The 19,152-nt window shown below is 42.2% G+C and overlaps 1 protein-coding gene across 1 annotated transcript in view; it reads left to right on the top strand.

Moving 5' to 3' along the window:
• Window positions 1-18,530, top strand: part of MOCOS (molybdenum cofactor sulfurase) — a 341,896-nt gene extending 323,366 nt beyond the window's left edge. Inside the window, exons 14-15 of the mRNA XM_069730486.1 lie at window positions 13,654-13,758; window positions 18,065-18,530. Coding sequence (XP_069586587.1) covers window positions 13,654-13,758; window positions 18,065-18,154 — 195 coding nt within the window. The 3' untranslated portion in view covers window positions 18,155-18,530. The remainder of the gene's footprint in view (window positions 1-13,653; window positions 13,759-18,064) is intronic.
• Window positions 18,531-19,152: the final 622 nt, after the last annotated feature.

The following is a 19,152-nucleotide window of genomic DNA, read 5'->3' on the forward strand; positions in this document are numbered from 1 at the left end:
AGAGACACAGAATATAAAAACAGGAACGATCTCACCTCTGAGCTTCTAATCACACCAGGGTAGGATCACTCACGTCCACAGCATCTGGGGAGGGGGGGCCTACAAATCCGGCCACACATGTGCCCATCCACGCTGTCAGGAAAGTAATTTTTAACCCCAATATCTCGGACACATTTTCCCTACGCGTTTCGTAGTCTGAATACTCATCAGGGGAAACTCGTGCAGAGTCCTTCCACCGCAGTGGGGGACCTTAAGTCTGGGAGTATGCTTTTCGATATACCCCCAGACTTAAGGTCCCCCACTGCGGTGGAAGGACTCTGCACGAGTTTCCCCTGATGAGTATTCAGACTACGAAACGCGTAGGGAAAATGTGTCCGAGATATTGGGGTTAAAAATTACTTTCCTGACAGCGTGGATGGGTACATGTGTGGCCGGATTTGTAGGCCCCCCCTCCCCAGATGCTGTGGACGTGAGTGATCCTACCCTGGTGTGATTAGAAGCTCAGAGGTGAGATCGTTCCTGTTTTTATATTCTGTGTCTCTATGAAAAACGAGAAACGAGATATACAGTCATTGTGGTTTGCCAACAATACATATGTGCACTCCCCTCTGGGAGATACTTCTTGCTCCACATGTTGATTGCATGTTGCCTACCATACATATGTGTTATGTACTCCTCTCTAGGAGACATTTTTTTTTCCCTTTGGAGGTTGATACTGATGTATCTATCTAGATATACCTCAGGGATTTGACAATTTATGTTTAGACTCCCTGTGGTGGGGAATCTTTTCTGTGAGTCCTCTTGGTAAAACTCATCATCCTTCACAACCTTCCAGGCATCCCAAAGGACCAATTCCTGTATCAAATCTGACCAAATGTCTGTGGTCCTGTATTCGATCTGTCGAAGTTGGTATAACTCCTGTAGTTGATTGGACATACTGGCGTTCACAACTTGCTGTGTATGCCTCACCTATGGTCTGCTGGGTCTGTCTATATGCCTCCCTGTTTGTGGAGCCCTTGGACTGTGTCTACAAACACTAGTCCCCTAGATCCGCCAGGCTCAGTAGTATCCCACTGCTGCGACCAAGTGTGGAGACATGAGGGTCAGAGGGTACTCTCACCTACTGGCTTGTCTGTCTTTAGAAAGACATCATGTAGCAGGGCTCATCTCACTCAATGCATGCACTTCTTTCTGCATGGGCAGAATACTACCCAGACAACACAGGGTGAGGGTAAAATAGCGTGGCAATACTTTATTGAACCACCAACAGACACTAACATATAGAACAGTACCAGCAAGTACATAAGATGCCACAAACTACAGAGTCTCACCCTTCCACTGGCTAGCCAGGATTAGTGCAGCTGTGACTTCTGGGCTTCCAGGGTCAACTACTCCCACCACTTTTAGTGCGCAACTACAGAGAAGAGGTAACAACAAGCTTAGGAAGCTGACTGTCCACTGAGGCATATACAGTAGGTAGGTAACCTGATTCTCCCAACCTGACTTTTTTGAATGTCTCCATGGGGCCAGGTGACCAGATAATCGCAACCTGGCTTCTCCAAACATCTCCATGGGGCCAAGTGACCATATGGTCCAAATCTGGCTTCTCCAAAGGTCTCCAGTGGGCCAGATGACCAGATGGTCCCAACATGACTTCAGTTATGGTCAATGAATCAGATCTGTATTCCTCCAGCTTGGGCTATTGTCCCCTAAGCTGGCATCCTATAGTATGTCAAATCTGTATTCCTCTTGATGGAGCCATGGTATCCTGGTTACTGTTCTGTAGAGTCTCTCTGCAGAAGGATAAAGGTCCCTTTTATACCCACTAGGGTTGAGCGACCTTTACTTTTATAGGATTTTCAAAAGTCGGGTCGAGTGAAATCGGCCGATCCTATAAAAAAGTCGGGGTCGGCCGAAACCCGAAACCCAATGCAATGCATTGGGTTTCCATGGTTCCCAGGGTCTGAAGGAGCGGAAACTCTCCTTCAGGCCCTGCGATCCATATTTTAGTGTAAAATAAAGAATTAAAATAAAAAATATCGCAATACTTACCCTCTGACGCGCCCTGGTACTAACCGGGAACTTTGAATCAGCGCTTCCAGGACCTTGCGGTGACGTCGCGGTGACGTCGTGGCTTGTGATTGGTCGTGCGAGCGGTCACATGGGCGGCCGCGCGACCAATCAGAAGCCGTGACGTCACCACGACGTCACCGAAGGTCCTGCAAGCGCTGATTCTTAGGAAGGAAAGCTGCCGGAAAGAAGCAGGGCGCGTCCGAGGGTGAGTATATTCCTATTAGGTATATACTCACCCTCGGACGCTCCCTGCTTCTTTCCGACAGCCTTCCTTCCTAAGAATCAGCGCTTGAAGGACCTTCGGTGACGTCACGGCTTCTGATTGGTCGCGCGAGCGGTCACATGGGCGGCCGCGCGACCAATCACAAGCCGCGACGTCACCGCGACGTCACCGCAAGGTCCTGGAAGCGCTGATTCAAAGGAGGAAGGTTCCCGGTTAGTACCAGGGCACGTCAGAGGGTAAGTATTGCGATATTTTTTATTTTAATTCTTTATTTTACTCTTAAATCTGAATTCCGATACCAATTCCCGATAGCCTAAACATATGGGGAATCGGTATCGGAATTCCGATTCCAGATTCAAAAGATCGCCGACTTCATGGCCGACCCCACACAGGGTCGGGTCGGGTTTCATGAAACCCGACCTTGCCAAAAGTCGGCGACTTTTGAAAATTTTCAACCCGTTTCGCTCAACCCTAATACCCACATCTGTCCTTCAGGTCACAATCCACAGGTCAGGGGGAAGGTGGGATGAGGTCAACTCTCATTGTTCAAGTATTCAATCAATTGGCATAGTTTATCCTTCAATGTTTGCAGGTCAAAACAATTGCATGACCTGGTAAAATGGGTTATCAACATATTAGCAAACATTAACTGTTCAAGTACCCAGTGTCCCTGTCCTCCAAGAATAGCAACACCATAATCAATTCAAAGGTCAACATCTAGACTTATATGAAAAATGGTCTGTCTCTTGACCCACCGAAGAAAAATAAAGCAATTCAAGAGTCAATGTTCAGGCTCATGAACAATGGCCTGTGTATCTTAACCCACTGAAGAAAAATAATGCTGTGTTGTCACAAATGTTATTTAGTTAATTTTGTTATTGAACTTCCTTTAGGGCACTGCATTGTGGTGCTCTAATATTTTTCATTTGTCTTTTGTTACTATAACTACTTCACTCCAAGAGAAACAACGTCAACTCAATGCAAAAATGCCTAACGATAATTGAAAAAAATCAACATATATAATGTAGGTTAATAAGGGGATTTGAACAAAGCAAAATTCTGAAAACCTTTAATGTAGATACTCATAAAGCGATTAAACATTCAGCTTTGATGTAATGTCTTGTTATTCTTCTATATAACATACAGCTGGGTCCAGAGTTATTTGGGCAGTCACACAGTTTAGCCTGTGTACAAATCATCAGATTCAAAACAAAAAACCAAGATGGAATTGAAATGTAGACTCTATCTCACTAATGATCAAGCATGTATGGTTCTTAAGGCATCGTTAATATGTAGAGGCTTTAAAGCAATAGAAAAGAATGATCTTTCAAAGGCTTATAATGCAGCTACATGGCCCATTGTAAGCAAGCAATTATCACATTCAAGTCAACCTTCACCTCTGTTAACAGGAATACTTGACAACTCTAATATCTTCTCTATCTCACCACCCTACATAGTTATTCAACACATTTAACTCTCTCCTCTGTCCACTGTTGTCCCCTCTGAACTCTATCATTTCTGCAGAAGGCTTTGCAGCACATTTTAAAAATAAGATCAACCAAATCCGACAAGTCTCACTGTTCAACCACCACAACTCCTTCGTATAACAGACCGACGCTCTTACCTATAGTATTCCTTCCCACCATCATTAAAGGAAACCTTACTTATCTTCTGTAAAAATCACACATCACCAGTTGTTTTCTTGATCCTATCCTATCCCATCCCACTCACTCCCCAACCTCACCACCCTGCTTATCCCAGCACTTACCATTCTCTTCAAACTATCATTAACCTATGTTGTTTTCCCTTCTGCTTTCAAACATTCAACAAAAATGCCTATCCTGAAGAAACCATCCCTGGACCCAACCTCTACATCCAGCTATCGTCTAATTTCACTACTCCATTTTCCCTCCAAACTCCTCGAACAGCATGTCCACATTAAACTTTCTTCCCACCTCTCCTCTCCTCGCTCTTCAACAACCTTGAATCTGGCTTCCTTGCCCACCACTCTACTGAAACTGCCCTAACCAAATTACTTACTGTCAAAACTAAAAACTTTGATACTCCTCCTTATAAACCTGTCCTCTGCCATTGACCAGTCCCTTCTACTACCAATCCTCTCTTCCTTCTGCATCAAGACCATGCCCTCTCCTGCATCTCCTCATACTGCACTACCTGCACATTTAGCATCTCTTATTCCCTTACTACTTCTTTATCCCACCCTTTCTGTTGGTGTCCCTCAAAGATCTGTCCTGAGACCTTTACTTTTCTCCATATATACCTTTGGTCTGGGAAAACTCATAAAGTCCCATGGATGCCAGTATCATCTATATGCTGATGATAATGCTGCACAGAATTCTAAGTTGTCTATAAGCCATATCCTTCCTCTTTTTATCATGCTTCCTAAAATGTAATGTGGACAAAACCAATATAATCATTTTTCTTTCATCACTTAATTTCCTTATCAGATCTATCACTATAAATGACATCACACTTTCCCTTGAATCAGAATTCCGGTGCCTCGGCGTAATTAAGAACTCGTCATTGTCTTTCAAATCACACATCCAAGCTCTCATCATACATCTCAAAAATATTTCCAGAATTTATCCCTTCCTCAAAACTCAATCTACTGAAATGTTAGTGCATGGCTTCTTCAACTCCTGCCTTGACTACTACAATATCCTCTTCTGTGGCCTCCTAACTAAAACCCTCACAATTCCCCAGTCCATCCTTAACTTTGCAGCCTGATTAATCCACCACTCCTCTCATTACTCCTCCACCTTTCAGATCTGTAACTTTCTTTATTGTTCCCCAATTTCCTATTGCACATGTTTAAAGTACTAGCATTAGCTTATAAGGTCATCCATATATCTCCTCCATATTTCTCCAAACTAATCTGATATCTTCCCACACGTAATCTCTGGTCCTCACAAGACTGCATTCTCTCTCCACCTTCTTATGTTCCTTACCCAGACACCGTCAAGACTTATACTAAGCATCCCCTGTCCTCTAGAATTCTGTGCCCCAATAATTCTCAACACTCGGACAGGAGTTGAAACCCCATTTCTTCAAGCAAGATAACAGCTTGCAATGACTGCATTGTCAGCTCACCACCACTAAAACTGCCACAATCCCCTAACCTACTCCCTCCTTCCCCATTATCATGAAGAATATAAGCCTATGAGGACAGGGTCCTCTCATCTCTGTGCCAGTCTGTCAATATTATTTTGTTCATTGTAATTTTGTATTTAAACCCCTTTTCACATGTACAGCACCATGGAATCAATGATGCTCGAAAAATAAATAGTATTAATAACAACAGCCATACAGCTATGCAAATGAAACAGCTGTTTTCATACAAACTTAATTGATTGCATAAGATGCCATTGAAATACTACATCAGCACATAAATACATCACCAGAACCACTATCAGTACTTGAATAGAGAACCATAACAATCATCAGTACATAAATATATTACCAGATCCACTATCAATCAGACCATGAATGTATTGCCAGAATTATCATCAATACTTGAATACAGCACCAGAATCATCATCGCCAGAACCATCATGAGTACATGAAAACAATACCAGAACCATTATCAGTAGATGAATATGTAATCTGAACACCAGTCTTGTACAGCAATCAATTACAATGTCAGGTCAGCCCTATATATAATAGTATTTCATGTACCTACAACTTCCAGTATGTCATTAACCCCTTTACAACATGCGCTGTAAATGTACAGAACATGTCGTGTACCTCCCTTTGATGCGGGCTTCGGCAATGAGCCCACATCTTTCCTGGCACGTCAGCTGTTTTAAACAGCACAGCTGTTTTGATCAGCAGACATGTGCCCGCTTCAGCTGCGGGTGGAATCGTGATCACCAGCAGCTATTAACCCGTTTAATGCTGCTGTCTCTGACAGCGGCATTTAATATGATTGCTCCGGAAGAGCATCACTAATCCCACCCATTGGTGACCCCATCATATGATTGCGGGTCACCTTTAGGTCGGCATGACAGCAAGAGGTCTCCAGCAGACATCTATGGTTGTCATAACCAGATTGTTATGAGCGCTGCCCGGTGATTTGCACTCATAGCAAGTGAGCTTTTCTGCTACACACAGGTGACCTGATCATCGCCTGTGTGCAGCAGAGGTGATTAGACAACCACAGCTTCTAGTCTCCCATAGAGACTATTGAAGCATGCAAAAAGTAAAAGAAAATGTTTTTTAAAAATATTAAAAAGTTAATAATATATAAAAGTTCAAACTGCCCCCCATTCGCCCCATTCAAAAAAAGACAAGTAAAAAAAAAAAAATATATATATATATATATATATATATATATATATATATATACATATATTTGGTATTGGCGCGTTCAGAAATGCCCCAGATATCAAGCTATAAAAATAATTTATCCGATCAGTAAATGGCGTAGAGAAAAAATTCGTAATTTCAAAAAAAACAAATCACAATAATACGGAATCCCAGAGAAGCATATACACCAACTAAGAAAAACAGAAATCCCTAAAAAATTACTTTTATTAATATGATTAAAAAGACTATATTTATCCACAATACAAATGAAACAGTATTAAATGTACCTAGTAGACCCTAGACCGAGCTACAATGAACCCTGCCTGACAGTGGAGGCTGGCACCCTACTTTACTGTGGTAGGCGCCCCCACTCCTTGACAGCTAGCCCTTACAAGCCCTACAAGGACCTATAATCAAAGGAAGACTAGTGAGCCCTGCTCATGAAATCTATGCTAGTCACCTGCCTGACAGTGGAGGTAGGCACCCTAATTTTCTGCGGTATTGCTGGGGAACTATCTGACAGACGCTGGTACATTTAATACTGTTTTATTTGTATTGTGGATAAATATACCGTATATACTCGAGTATAAGCCGAGATTTTCAGCCCATTTTTTTGGGCTGAAAGTCCCCCTCTCGGCTTATACTCGAGTCATATACCCGGGTGTCAGCAGGGGAGGGAGAGCGGGGGCCGTGTAATCATACTTACCTGCTGCGGCGCGGTCCCTGCAGTCCCTGGCTTCTCCGGCGCTGCAGATTCTTCCTGTACTGAGCGGTCACATGGCACCGCTCATTACAGAAATGAATAGGCGGCTCCACCCCCATAGGGGAGGAGCCGCATATTCATTGCTGTAAATGATTGGTGCCATGTGACCGCTCAATTACAGGAAGAAGCTGCAGCGCCGGAGAAGCCAGGGACTGCAGGGACCGCGCCGCAGCAGGTAAGGGGAGCGCAGCGCTATAATTACCTGCTCCTCGCTCCGGCTCCGTCTGCAGCGTCCTCTAGCAGTGACGCTCAGGTTAGAGGGCGCTGTGACGTAGTCAGTGCGCGCCCTCTGCTGAGCGTCAGTGCTGGAGACGGAGCCGCACGAGGAGCAGGTAATTATTGAAAGCGCCGGCGTCCTGAGAAGAGAGGTGAGTATGTGATTTTTTTTTTTTTTTATGGCAGCACCAGCAGCATTCTAAAGAGCACCTATGGGGCCATAATGAAAGGTGCAGAGCATATATGGGGCAGCATTCTAAGGAGCACCTATGGGGCCATAATCAAAGGTGCAGAGCATATATGGGGCACAGCATTCTAAGGAGCACCTATGGGGCCATAAAGGTGCAGAGCATATATGGGGCACAGCATTATAAGGAGCACCTATGGGGCCATAATCAAAGGTGCAGAGCATATATGGGGCACAGCATTATAAGGAGCACCTATGGGGCCATAATCAAAGGTGCAGAGCATATATGGGGCACAGCATTATAAGGAGCACCTATGGGGCCATAATCAAAGGTGCAGAGCATATATGGGGCACAGCATTCTAAGGAGCACCTATGGGGCCATAATCAAAGGTGCAGAGCATATATGGGGCACAGCATTATAAGGAGCACCTATGGGGCCATAATCAAAGGTGCAGAGCATATATGGCACAGCATTCTAAGGAGCACCTATGGGGCCATAATCAAAGGTGCAGAGCATATATGGGGCACAGCATTCTAAGGAGCATTTATGGGGCCATAATCAAAGGTGCAGAGCATATATGGCACAACATTATAAGGAGCATCTATGGGGCCATAATCAAAGGTGCACAGCATATATGGCACAACATTATAAGGAGCATTTATGGGGCCATAATCAAAGGTGCAGAGCATTATATATGGCACAGCATTATAAGGAGCATCTATGGGGCCATAATCAACGGTGCAGAGCATTCTATATAGCACAGTTGTATATGGAGCATCTATGGGGCAATAATGAACGGTATGGAGCATCTATTTTTATTTTTGAAATTCACCGGTAGCTGCTGCATTTTCTACCCTAGGCTTATACTCGAGTCATTAAGTTTTCCCAGTTTTTTGTGGCAAAATTAGGGGGGTCGGCTTATACTCGGGTCGGCTTATACTCGAGTATATACGGTAGTCTTTTTAATCATATTAATAAAAGTTATTTTTTAGGGATCTCTGTTTTTCTTAGTTGGTGTATAAAAAATTCGTAATGTCAGAATTACATTTTTTTGAACGTCGCAAAATTACATCATAATGCAATAACGGGCGATCAAAAGATCATAGTCACACCAAAATGGTATACCTTTATACTCGTGTATAAGCCAACATTTTCAGCACAATTTTTTTGTGCTGAAAACACCCCCCTCGGCTTATACACGAATCATGGTCCAAAAAGCCAGTGGAGGAGAGGGAGGCGGTGGAGCAGCGGGTGACAGGAGCAGGCAGCTGTGGCACAGTAACAGCTGCAGCTGCAGTGGTACCGCTCATTAAGGTAATTAATATAAACCTGTCTCCACTCTCATAGGCATGGAGCGCATATTCATTACCTTAATGAGCGGTACCATGTGACCGCTTAGCAGAGGAGAGCTGACCGGCGCCGCGACAACAGAGATCCAGGTGCGAGGAGTTTGAGTATGACAGGGGGGCAATATTAGCCATGCATACAACCATGGCACGGGGGAGCTGAGCCATGAGGGATGGGGAGCTGAGCCATGCGGACCCGGGGAGCCAAGCTATGTGGACCAGGGAAGCTGAGCAATGCTGGACCGGGGAGCTGATCAATGCGGGACCGGGGGAGCTGAGCAATGCAGGACCAGGGGAGCCATGCACATACAACAGGGGGAGCCACATACCACGACAGGATTGGGAGCCACTTACCAGGACAGGACAGGGGGAGCCACATACCATTACAGGACAGGGGGAGCCACACAGGACAGGACAGGGGGAGCCACACATACCAGGACAGGGTTGAGGGGAACAATGCATACTCGGCTTATACTCGAGTCAATAAGTTACCCAGTTTTCCATGGCAAAAGTAGGTGCCTCTGCTTATATTCGGGTCGGCTTATACTCAAGTATATATGGTAAATAAAAACATCAGCTTGGCATGCAAAAAATAAGCCCTCACCCAGCTCATCACTATTTAAATAAAAAACAACCTATACATGTTTGGGATCTACAAACTCGTAATAACCTGGAGAATCATAATGGCATGTCACTTTTAGCATTTGGTGAACACGGTAAAAAAAAAAAACAGTTGTTGAATTGCACTTTTTTGGCAATATCACCACACTTTTTTCCCATTTTAAAGTACCGTATATACTCGAGTATAAGCCAAGATTTTCAACCCATTTTTGGGGGCTGAAAGTCCCCTTCTCGGCTTATACTCGAGTCATACCCAGGGGTCGGCAGGGGAGGGGGAGCGAGAGCTGCCTAATTATACTCACCTGCTCCTGGCATGGTCCCTGCAGGTCCCTGGCTTCCTGGCACCCCAGCTTCTTCCTATACTGAGCGGTCACATGGTACCGCTCATTACAGTAATGAATATGCTGCTCCACCTCCCATAGGGGTGGAGCCACATATTCATTACTGTAATGAGCGGTAACGGTGACCGCTCAGTACAGGAAGAAGCTGCGGCGCTGGGGAACCAGGGACTGCACAGCGCCAGGAGCAGGTGAGTATAATGGGGAGGGGGAGTGCAGCGCTGCGCGATATTCACCTGCTCCCCGTTCCGGGCGCCTCTCCGTCTTCAGCATCTTCTGCAGTGATGCTCAGGTCAGAGGGCGCGATGACGTGGTTAGTGCGCGCCCTCTGCCTGAACGTCAGTGCAGAAGACCCTGAAGATAGAGAGGTGCTGGAATGAAGTCAGGTGAATATTGAAAGTGCCGGGGGCCTGAGCGACAGGGAGGTGAGTATGTGTTTTTTTTTATCACAGCAACAGCAAATGGGGCAAGTGTCTGTATGGAGCATCTTATGGGGCCATAACGTTTGTGCAGCACTATATGGGGCAAGTGTCTGTATGGGGCCATAATCAACGTTTGTACAGCACGATATGGGGCAAGTGTCTGTATGTAGCATCTTATGGGGCCATAATCAACGTTTGTGCAGCACTATATGGGGAAAATATCTTTATGGAGCATCTTATGGGGCCATAATTAACGTTTGTGCAGCATTATATGGGGCAAATGTCTGTATGGAGTATCTTATGGGGCCATAACATTTGTGCAGCACTATATGGGCCAAATATCTTTATGGAGCATTTTATGGGACCATAATTAATGTTTGTGGAGCATTATATGGGGCAAGTGTCTGTATGGAGCATCTTATGGGGCCATAATCAAGGTTTGTGCAGCACTATATGGGGCAAATATCTTTATGGAGCATCTTATGGGGCCATAATCAACATTTGTGCAGCGTTATATTGGGCAAATGTGTCAATGGAGCATCTTATGGGGCCATTATTAACCTTTATGCAGGATTATATGGGGCATATTTTAATTTGGAGCATCTTATGGGGCCATCATAAACTTTATGGAGCATTATATGGGGCTCCTGATTCAATATGGATATTCAAAAACACTTAACCTATTGATGTATCAATTCATTTTACTTTTATTGGTATCTATTTTTACTTTTGAAATTACGTTTTCCCAGTTTTTTGTGGCAAAATTAGGGGGGGCGGCTTACTCGGGTCACCGAATATACTCGAGTATATACGGTACACAAAATTATAAAACCTATAGTGTCATTCAAAAGTACAACTCTTTCTCCCATAAAACAAGCCCTCATTTAGCCATATTGACCCAAAAATAAAAAAATTATGGCTCTGGGAAGAAGGAGAGCAAAAAACAGAAATGCAAAAATCGAAAAAGGGCTGTGGTGTGAAGGGGTTAACAATGTTAAGGAGATACTGGAAGTTGCTGTTAACAGCAATCAACATACTGCTGACAATGCAGGAACCACAGTACTGATGAGAGACAGTCAGCATTGCAACAAACATGAGTGGCAGGGTCTGTGACAGAGCAGGTAGGGGTTGCAGACCAATGAACAATTAAAAACCTTTATTGGAACTGAGAGAATATAACACCATAAATAGCTATGGTTTCTTAGAGCCTGTAATATGGCCGCACAAAAGAAACAAACCTGGTGGCGCCATCTGGTAATCTGATTCAGAGGAAAATGCAATAACAGTCCTTAGACTAGTTCCTTAAATACAGCAGGGTGGTCAAGACATTACAATCCCACCTTGAAACTGATCTCCAATCTTTAACAGTCTATACACTGGCACCAGGACCTGGCATCCTAGACCTTCACATGACACAGCACCCAACTACCAAACCAAACATGTGACTTCTCTTGGGATAAGCCCCCCTGGATGGGAAGAAATGTTCACACCCACCCCCTTTACCATGGGGTACATTTAATTCCAAATCAACATTGAAGTCACTGGACAAGGTCTTCAAATTGAGGAACATTTCACTGGTGACATAGACAAGGCACGTGCATAGTCTGGTCTTTTCTGTTGTAACATATGGATGCAAAACCTGGACTATAAAGAAACAAGACAGAAGAAGAATCAACACTTTTGAAATGTGGTGCTGGAGAAGGATGCTATCAATAACATAGATGGCAAGAAGAACAACAAATCAATTTTGGAACAAATCAAACCATACATGTCACTCGAAGCAAGGATCACCAAGCTGCGACTTGCCTACTTCAGAAACATCATATGAAGAGAGCAATAATCACTGGAGAAGAACATCATGGTAAGAAAAATAGAAGGAACAAGGCGAAGAGGAAGACCAGCAACCAAAACCGTTATACAATCAAGATAACGGTGGAGAAGATTCTGGTGGACCTATCTAGGCTTGAATCAGATCGATCTTCCTACAAAGCGCCATGGATCTTCCATGAAGGCGCTATGGCTTGAGATCGAGCTGACTGGAAATAACATTGTCATTTCAATGTCCCTGAATAAACACATCTGCTCAATACTATGCTCCTAAATAAATAATTGCACCTCATTGTGCTCCTTGCAAAATTTTGACACTGTCCCTCTTATGGTGCATGGCCTCCACAGTGTCCACTCCCATAATATATTGCCTGTTCTCCGGATTGGTTTGCAGTTTAAGAACCGTTCTGTGAAAAATCTAATCCCACTCCCAACACACTCTCTCCACCAATACCACTGTATTAACACATGATTGTGGCATCAGACTCCATGCATGGTTTGTTTCTATCAAAATATTCTTTTGTTAGAAAGAAGACACAAATACCAGCCAATACCAGTCAATATCAATACTTCACCACACTAACAATGTTGTAGATGAATGAATGCAAGTCCATTTAGCTATCGGTAGGAGGGCAAATTTGAACATCTGTATTCAAAGAATATTTCAAGAACAGTATAGCTAAAAATAAGTTATATTTTATATTGCATTTGTGGTTGTTTTGATGGCCATGTTTATTGTTGTCTCTTGTCTATTTCTGACATTAGTTAGTATTTCATAATTTGTATCTTATTGTATAAAAATGTAATGGAGACGTTATATAGCCCTCACCTGCACCTCTCCCTTTTATGGATGGACACACCAGTTGCAGCTGTTACTATGCCGTTTTCTTATCACCCAATACTTTGCATAGGAGTATGATTCCAGATTACAGAATGGTCAATACAGTGAAAGCCCTTGTTGGAAAGTGCAATATTGTCAGTACTATGCATAGCAAATTAATAACCAAAACTATGGCCCTGTCTCAGTAAATTATAAAAAGGGAGCTGGGCTGCAACATATTAATTCTGCTAAAGAAGTGGGTACTAATAGTCAAACCCCTACACATTAAATATTAATACTGTAGCTAATACTGTTTATAGCATATCAATATATTTTTCATACAGATCTTGAACTCCCTACATAGCTATAAAGTGACATTCTGTTAATACTACAGGGAGTTTAGAAATTACCGTAGTTGAAAAAATACTTTGGTATCGTAGAGTTCAATCTAAAAATAGTTTGCTTTTAACTCATAATGTTTTTGTTTAGGTTTCAGGAAAATGCACCCGATGCCAAGTCATTTGTATTAATCAGACAACTGGTGAAAAGAAGAGAGAGATCCTTCAAACACTATCATCCAGCAGAGAAGGAAAAGTTAGTATAACCTAAATACTCTTCGCATTACTCGTATTACTTATTATTATTCTGTGTACTACTCTTCAAGGGTTAGTCCTGCTTCGCTCACTTCACTTTCACATGAAGACGTGAGCAGGGCAGGTGACATTACCTCTACTGATGTCTGCTGTGATTCTTCAAAATTAGGAGGTGTTGTACACCTGTGCCTTTAACATTACAATTGGGAAAGATGTACCATCCCTGCCGTTACACATCTGTGATCAGCAGGTATCTATACACGTGTCATTATATGCCCCAGATGCAGAAGTGAGAGTAAGGGCAGAGTCACAGTGCCGTATTTCTCCTGTGAGAATCGCATCTTAAAACTCGCATTGGCTGTGGGCCCTCCTGACCTGAGCTTGACAGCTGCGTAGCAATCCATCATGCTGTCATGCTCAGGTCAGGAGAAATGCCGGCCAGTCCGTGTGCAGTGCGATGCGATTATCGCATAAGAAATTCAACAGTGTGTCTCTGCCCTAAGAAAAGGACTAATCTTTTAAAGGGGACTCCACTTGATATTCTGTTTTGATTTTTTCTTTTTTTTTTTTGTGGATTTATTTAAATCCACCATACAGTTGGAGAGTTATGGGTCTTTTTATTTAGTGTCAATTATAATAGTCTTTACCAGGTGGGTGTGGCTCACAGGATTCTCTAGGACCATACCTTTAGGGTTTGTGCACACATTCAGGATTTTCAGCATTTTTTCGGCTGTTTTCCGCTAAAAAAAATGCTTGCATAAGCATCCCATCATTTTTAATGCATTCCGCATTTTTTGTGCACATGCTACGTTTTTTCCATGGCGGAATTGTATTCCGGAAAAAAACACAGCATGTTAATTCTTTGTGCGGAATCGCGGCAATTCTGCACTCATAGGAATGCATTGATCCCCTTACTTCCTGCATGGTGGGCATTGCCCTATGCGGTAGGTAACTGGATCATGTGCGGTTGGTACCTAGGGTGGAGGAGAGGAAACTCTCCTCCAGGCCCTGGGAACCATATATTTGTTAAAAAAAAAAGAATTAAAATAAAAAAAATAGGGATATTCTCACCTTCCGGCAGCCCCCGCAGTTCCTAGTAATGCCTTGCGACAATGACCTCTGACAATGTAGCAGACTCGCGAGACCGCTACATCATCTGGGGTCATTGCCGTGTCATCTATAAGACACCTATCCATTACTAATCCTATAGTTATATGGTAAATGAAGACACGGCAAGAATAAAGTACTTTAATTGAAAGAAAGACACAGACTCCTTTAATAATCTTAACTAAACCATACTTATGACCTCGCCTAATTCCACCAAAGCCCTCGATCTCCTGTAATTAAACTGAAATAAAAAAACAAACTATATACCATACCTGTCTTTCGTTCTGTCGTATGCCGTAATCCAAGTCTGGGGGATAAAGAGTTTTCCAAGATGTGACTGTCCAGGCTGAGAACCACTGGAGACTGAACTGCTGCGAGCGCAGCCTCAGTGACTGTGGTGACATTATTGAGGTTACATCAGATCACTGAGGCTCCATTCCCTGGAGGGCTGAACTGCCGTGACCTCAGTGAGATTCCCGATAGCACTGTGATAAAAATTCACATTGCTAACCCCAGAGTGAAATTATAAAAACACAGACACCCAAAATAAAGTCCTCTATTTGAAATAATGATACAGACTCCTTTATTGAATCTAAATTAAACCATAATCACCAAAAACCTAATCCACTGAAGGCAACGTCTCCTGTAACAAAAATAAAATAATAAACCACAATATTCCTCATCTGTCCGCAGAGAAGATAATCCATAATGTCCCATGACGATCCGGATGGCTTTGAGAGCAGTCACCGATGTGACTGCACTACATGTGAGATCGCAGTGGGACACTCGGGATTATGTGGACTAATGCGGACAGGTGAGTTGTTTTTTGGTTTTTTATTTTACATTTTTTCTAGAAGACGAGGGATTTGGTGTTAAATGAGTATAATGAGTTTTTTATTTTTATCTGAATATATATGTAATTATTTTACATGTTGTGTTTTTTTTTAAGTGTGAGTACAGGTGCCGACTGATGAGACTACATCTGCCATTAGCAGCTCCTGTCATCACTGTTATCAGTGACAGCAGACATAGACTGATGAGTAGTCTTATCAGCCCATGCCTGGTATCCTGGGGTAAACTTTTTACTGCGGGTCACAGTATCTCTGTGGGGTCACACTGACATCTGACAGCATGACCCCGCAGTGCTCTGACTGACAGTGTTACCGGTGGTAGAGTTACCATGGGTCACATCTGCAGAGTCACGTCGAAATCTGACAGCATGACACCACAGTGGTCTGACCGACGGTCTTACTGGCAGTAGCATTGCCGCCAATAAGAACCACCGTGCCGGTAAAAACGCAAACAGAAACTCAGCAAATCTGCAAACATTTTTGTACGTGTGTTTTTGCTGCGTATTTGACTGACTCAATTGAAGTTAATGTGTGGAAAATGCTACAAATCTGCACACAAAATTGACATGCTGCAGAAAAAGAACGCACTGCAAATACTCCAAGGAAATTTACTGATCATAAGCACAGCACTTCAGGATTGTGATTGAATTAGCTTGCATAAGGATTCCATAGCATTTTTGGCCCATTTCTGCTAGGAAGAAACATCACAAAAACGCATCAAAAACACACCGTGTGCACATAGCCTTATGCTATACAATAAAACTGCTGGTGGCTGGCCGAAAAGTTAATGCAACCAAATTTGATCAAGTATGGACTAAATGGTTTGTGTTTTATAAAGCTTATTTGTGAAATTATGATTGTTATTATACCCCCTATACTGCTTATATTGATTTTCGGTTTATATTTTAAGATATTCAATCTCACCTCGTTTTATGCATGAAAAATTCTTTTCAAAACACTTTTCGGACTGACTACCAGTCAGCCGAATAAATTGAAGAGATCCAGAATTTAAATTTGAAATAAGGCTTTATTCATGGACAACATATCCCGTGCCATAGTGCACAAGCACCAAAACTGAAGATGGGGGGGTCACATAAGTATAACAGGCTAAAAGCATATAATGCCACATAGCAGAAAATAGTGCTGCATATAAACTTATTCCATCACACTTTAGCTGCCTAAGCATACATACAGTGGATCCAGATAAAATGAAAATATAAAGAACAGTAACAATAGCTACCTGTGGCTGACCCAGCGTCCCACCTCACCCCAACGTGCGTTTCGCAATCCAGCTTCTTCCGGGAGCCATGTTGTCCATGAATAATGCCTTATTTTAAATTTAAATTCTGGATCTCTTCAATTTATTCGGCTGACTGGTAGTCAGTCCGAAAAGTGTTTTGATGACTATTAGGAAGTGCCAGTGATATAAATGGGACAATGGTGATTTAATGAAAAATTCTTTACTGTACAGCTGAATTTAAAATGAACATTTTTCTAAAAATTCAATAAAATTATGTTAATAAAAATAGAATTTAAATATACTGCTCTTTCTGTATGATATAGAAAAATATTTAGAATTGAGAGTCCTCAGTGGTTGATTCCTTTTAATGGCTAACTGAAAAGATGTTAACAAATTGCAAGCTTTCGAGACTACTCTGGTCTCTTCCTCAGGCATTAACTAATAGAAATTCTGAAGAATCGCATATTTATGCACAACACAGCACAGAAAAATGCCATAGATAAGACAGGTGACATGAAGCAGAATTACCATTAAGTGAGTGATAAACAGTTGTGTCCGTAAATATTGGAACAGTTCATAGATAAGGAGTGTGAATGTATTGTCCTGATTGGGGTCTGGTTCTATGTTATGATGCCCCCACACGGTCTTAGGAGCAAATTTCTTAATTAATGTAAAAAGACATAAATCCATGCGACACATTCATTCCTGCACTGAGAGTGTCAAAGGTCATCATCAGCTTATATTCCCAAACTCTTCTGTCTCTCTGAGCTTTAAAGTTACCTTTTAATACAAGTAATTTCATGTCTATAATGCTATGATCAGGGAGACAAAAATGTATTGCCACAGGTAGATCCATTCTTTTTTCTCTTATTGTATGGTGATGAAAGTTCATCCTTGTTCTCAGTTTCTGCCCTGTCTCCCCTACATACAGACCCCCAGTTGGACATTTAGTACTAATAGTTAGGTACACCACATTAGATGTGATGCAGCTGAAAGTACCTGGTATCTTGTAGTCCTGATGTGAATTGGGGATCTTTATCTTGTCCGTGGTCATTATAAATGGTATGATATATACGCTTGTATAACCTATTTCACTTTTTGCTTTTCAGACTACTTTTGGAATGTACCTTCTGAATGCATCATGTTCTTCATACCCATCTGTGCTCACAGTTGGATCCGAGGTATATTTCACCTGCTGAAGATTGCTCTAATCAATGAAGGAATATTGGAGTATAAACAATGTAAAGGTCAAAACAAAGACTGCAAAAGGATGCAGATTTAGCTTTTAGATTTTTTTTTTTTGGCATATTTCTTTAACAGGAAAATGTAAGATAAGAAAAATGTGAAGAAATTATGAAGGAATTAGAAATTAGTCACACACTGAATTTCATATTGGTCCCAATATGTCTTGCTTAACTTTGTTTATGCATATTGTTGATTATATTCTTCCTTTTCATTCCACCTGTCTTTATGAAACTGGTACCTGCAGAGCAAATAATAGGTATTCAGCAAGAATAACACAAGATAAAAAGTGAGTCATGTGGCAAAAGAGAGGTGACATCAGAAGAAATAGACATAAATTGTAAAAAATATGTATCAAAAAGACAGGGAGTGTATCAATGCATATGCATGGGAGTTCCAATTAAAAAAGGAGGGCATCAACAAGATCAGAAAACCATGGTTGTCATAAAAAAGATATGTATAAAAAAAGCAAGAATGCATAAAATATAAATTATAAACCCGGTAAAAAGCTTTCTATGGGGGTCTGAAAAATCAGCAAATGATGGGAATCAATCAGACCACAATTAGGGCGCAGTCAGACGGTGATATAAATTGTACCAAAATCTATTCACAGTGCTTGTATTGGCCGGCAGCTCTCCTGACCTGAGCGTGACAGCTGTATAGAAATATATGACGCTGTTACGCTCCGGTAGGAAGAGCCACCTGCTAGTCCAGGGTTGTGATTGGATCTTGGTCTGATTTAGGGTATGTGTCCACATTCAGGATTGCATCAGGATTTGGTCAGGATTTTACATCGGTATTTGTAAGCCAAAACCAGGAGTGGAACAATTAGAGGAAAAGTATAATAGAAACATATGCACCACTTCTGCATTTATCACCCACTCCTGGTTTTGGCTTACAAATACTGATGGAAAATCCTGACCAAATCCTGATTCATTTCAATTTCAATTTCAAA

The sequence above is a fragment of the Ranitomeya imitator genome, chromosome 6, assembly GCF_032444005.1.
Source record: "Ranitomeya imitator isolate aRanImi1 chromosome 6, aRanImi1.pri, whole genome shotgun sequence".
Taxonomy (NCBI): Eukaryota; Metazoa; Chordata; class Amphibia; order Anura; family Dendrobatidae; genus Ranitomeya; species Ranitomeya imitator.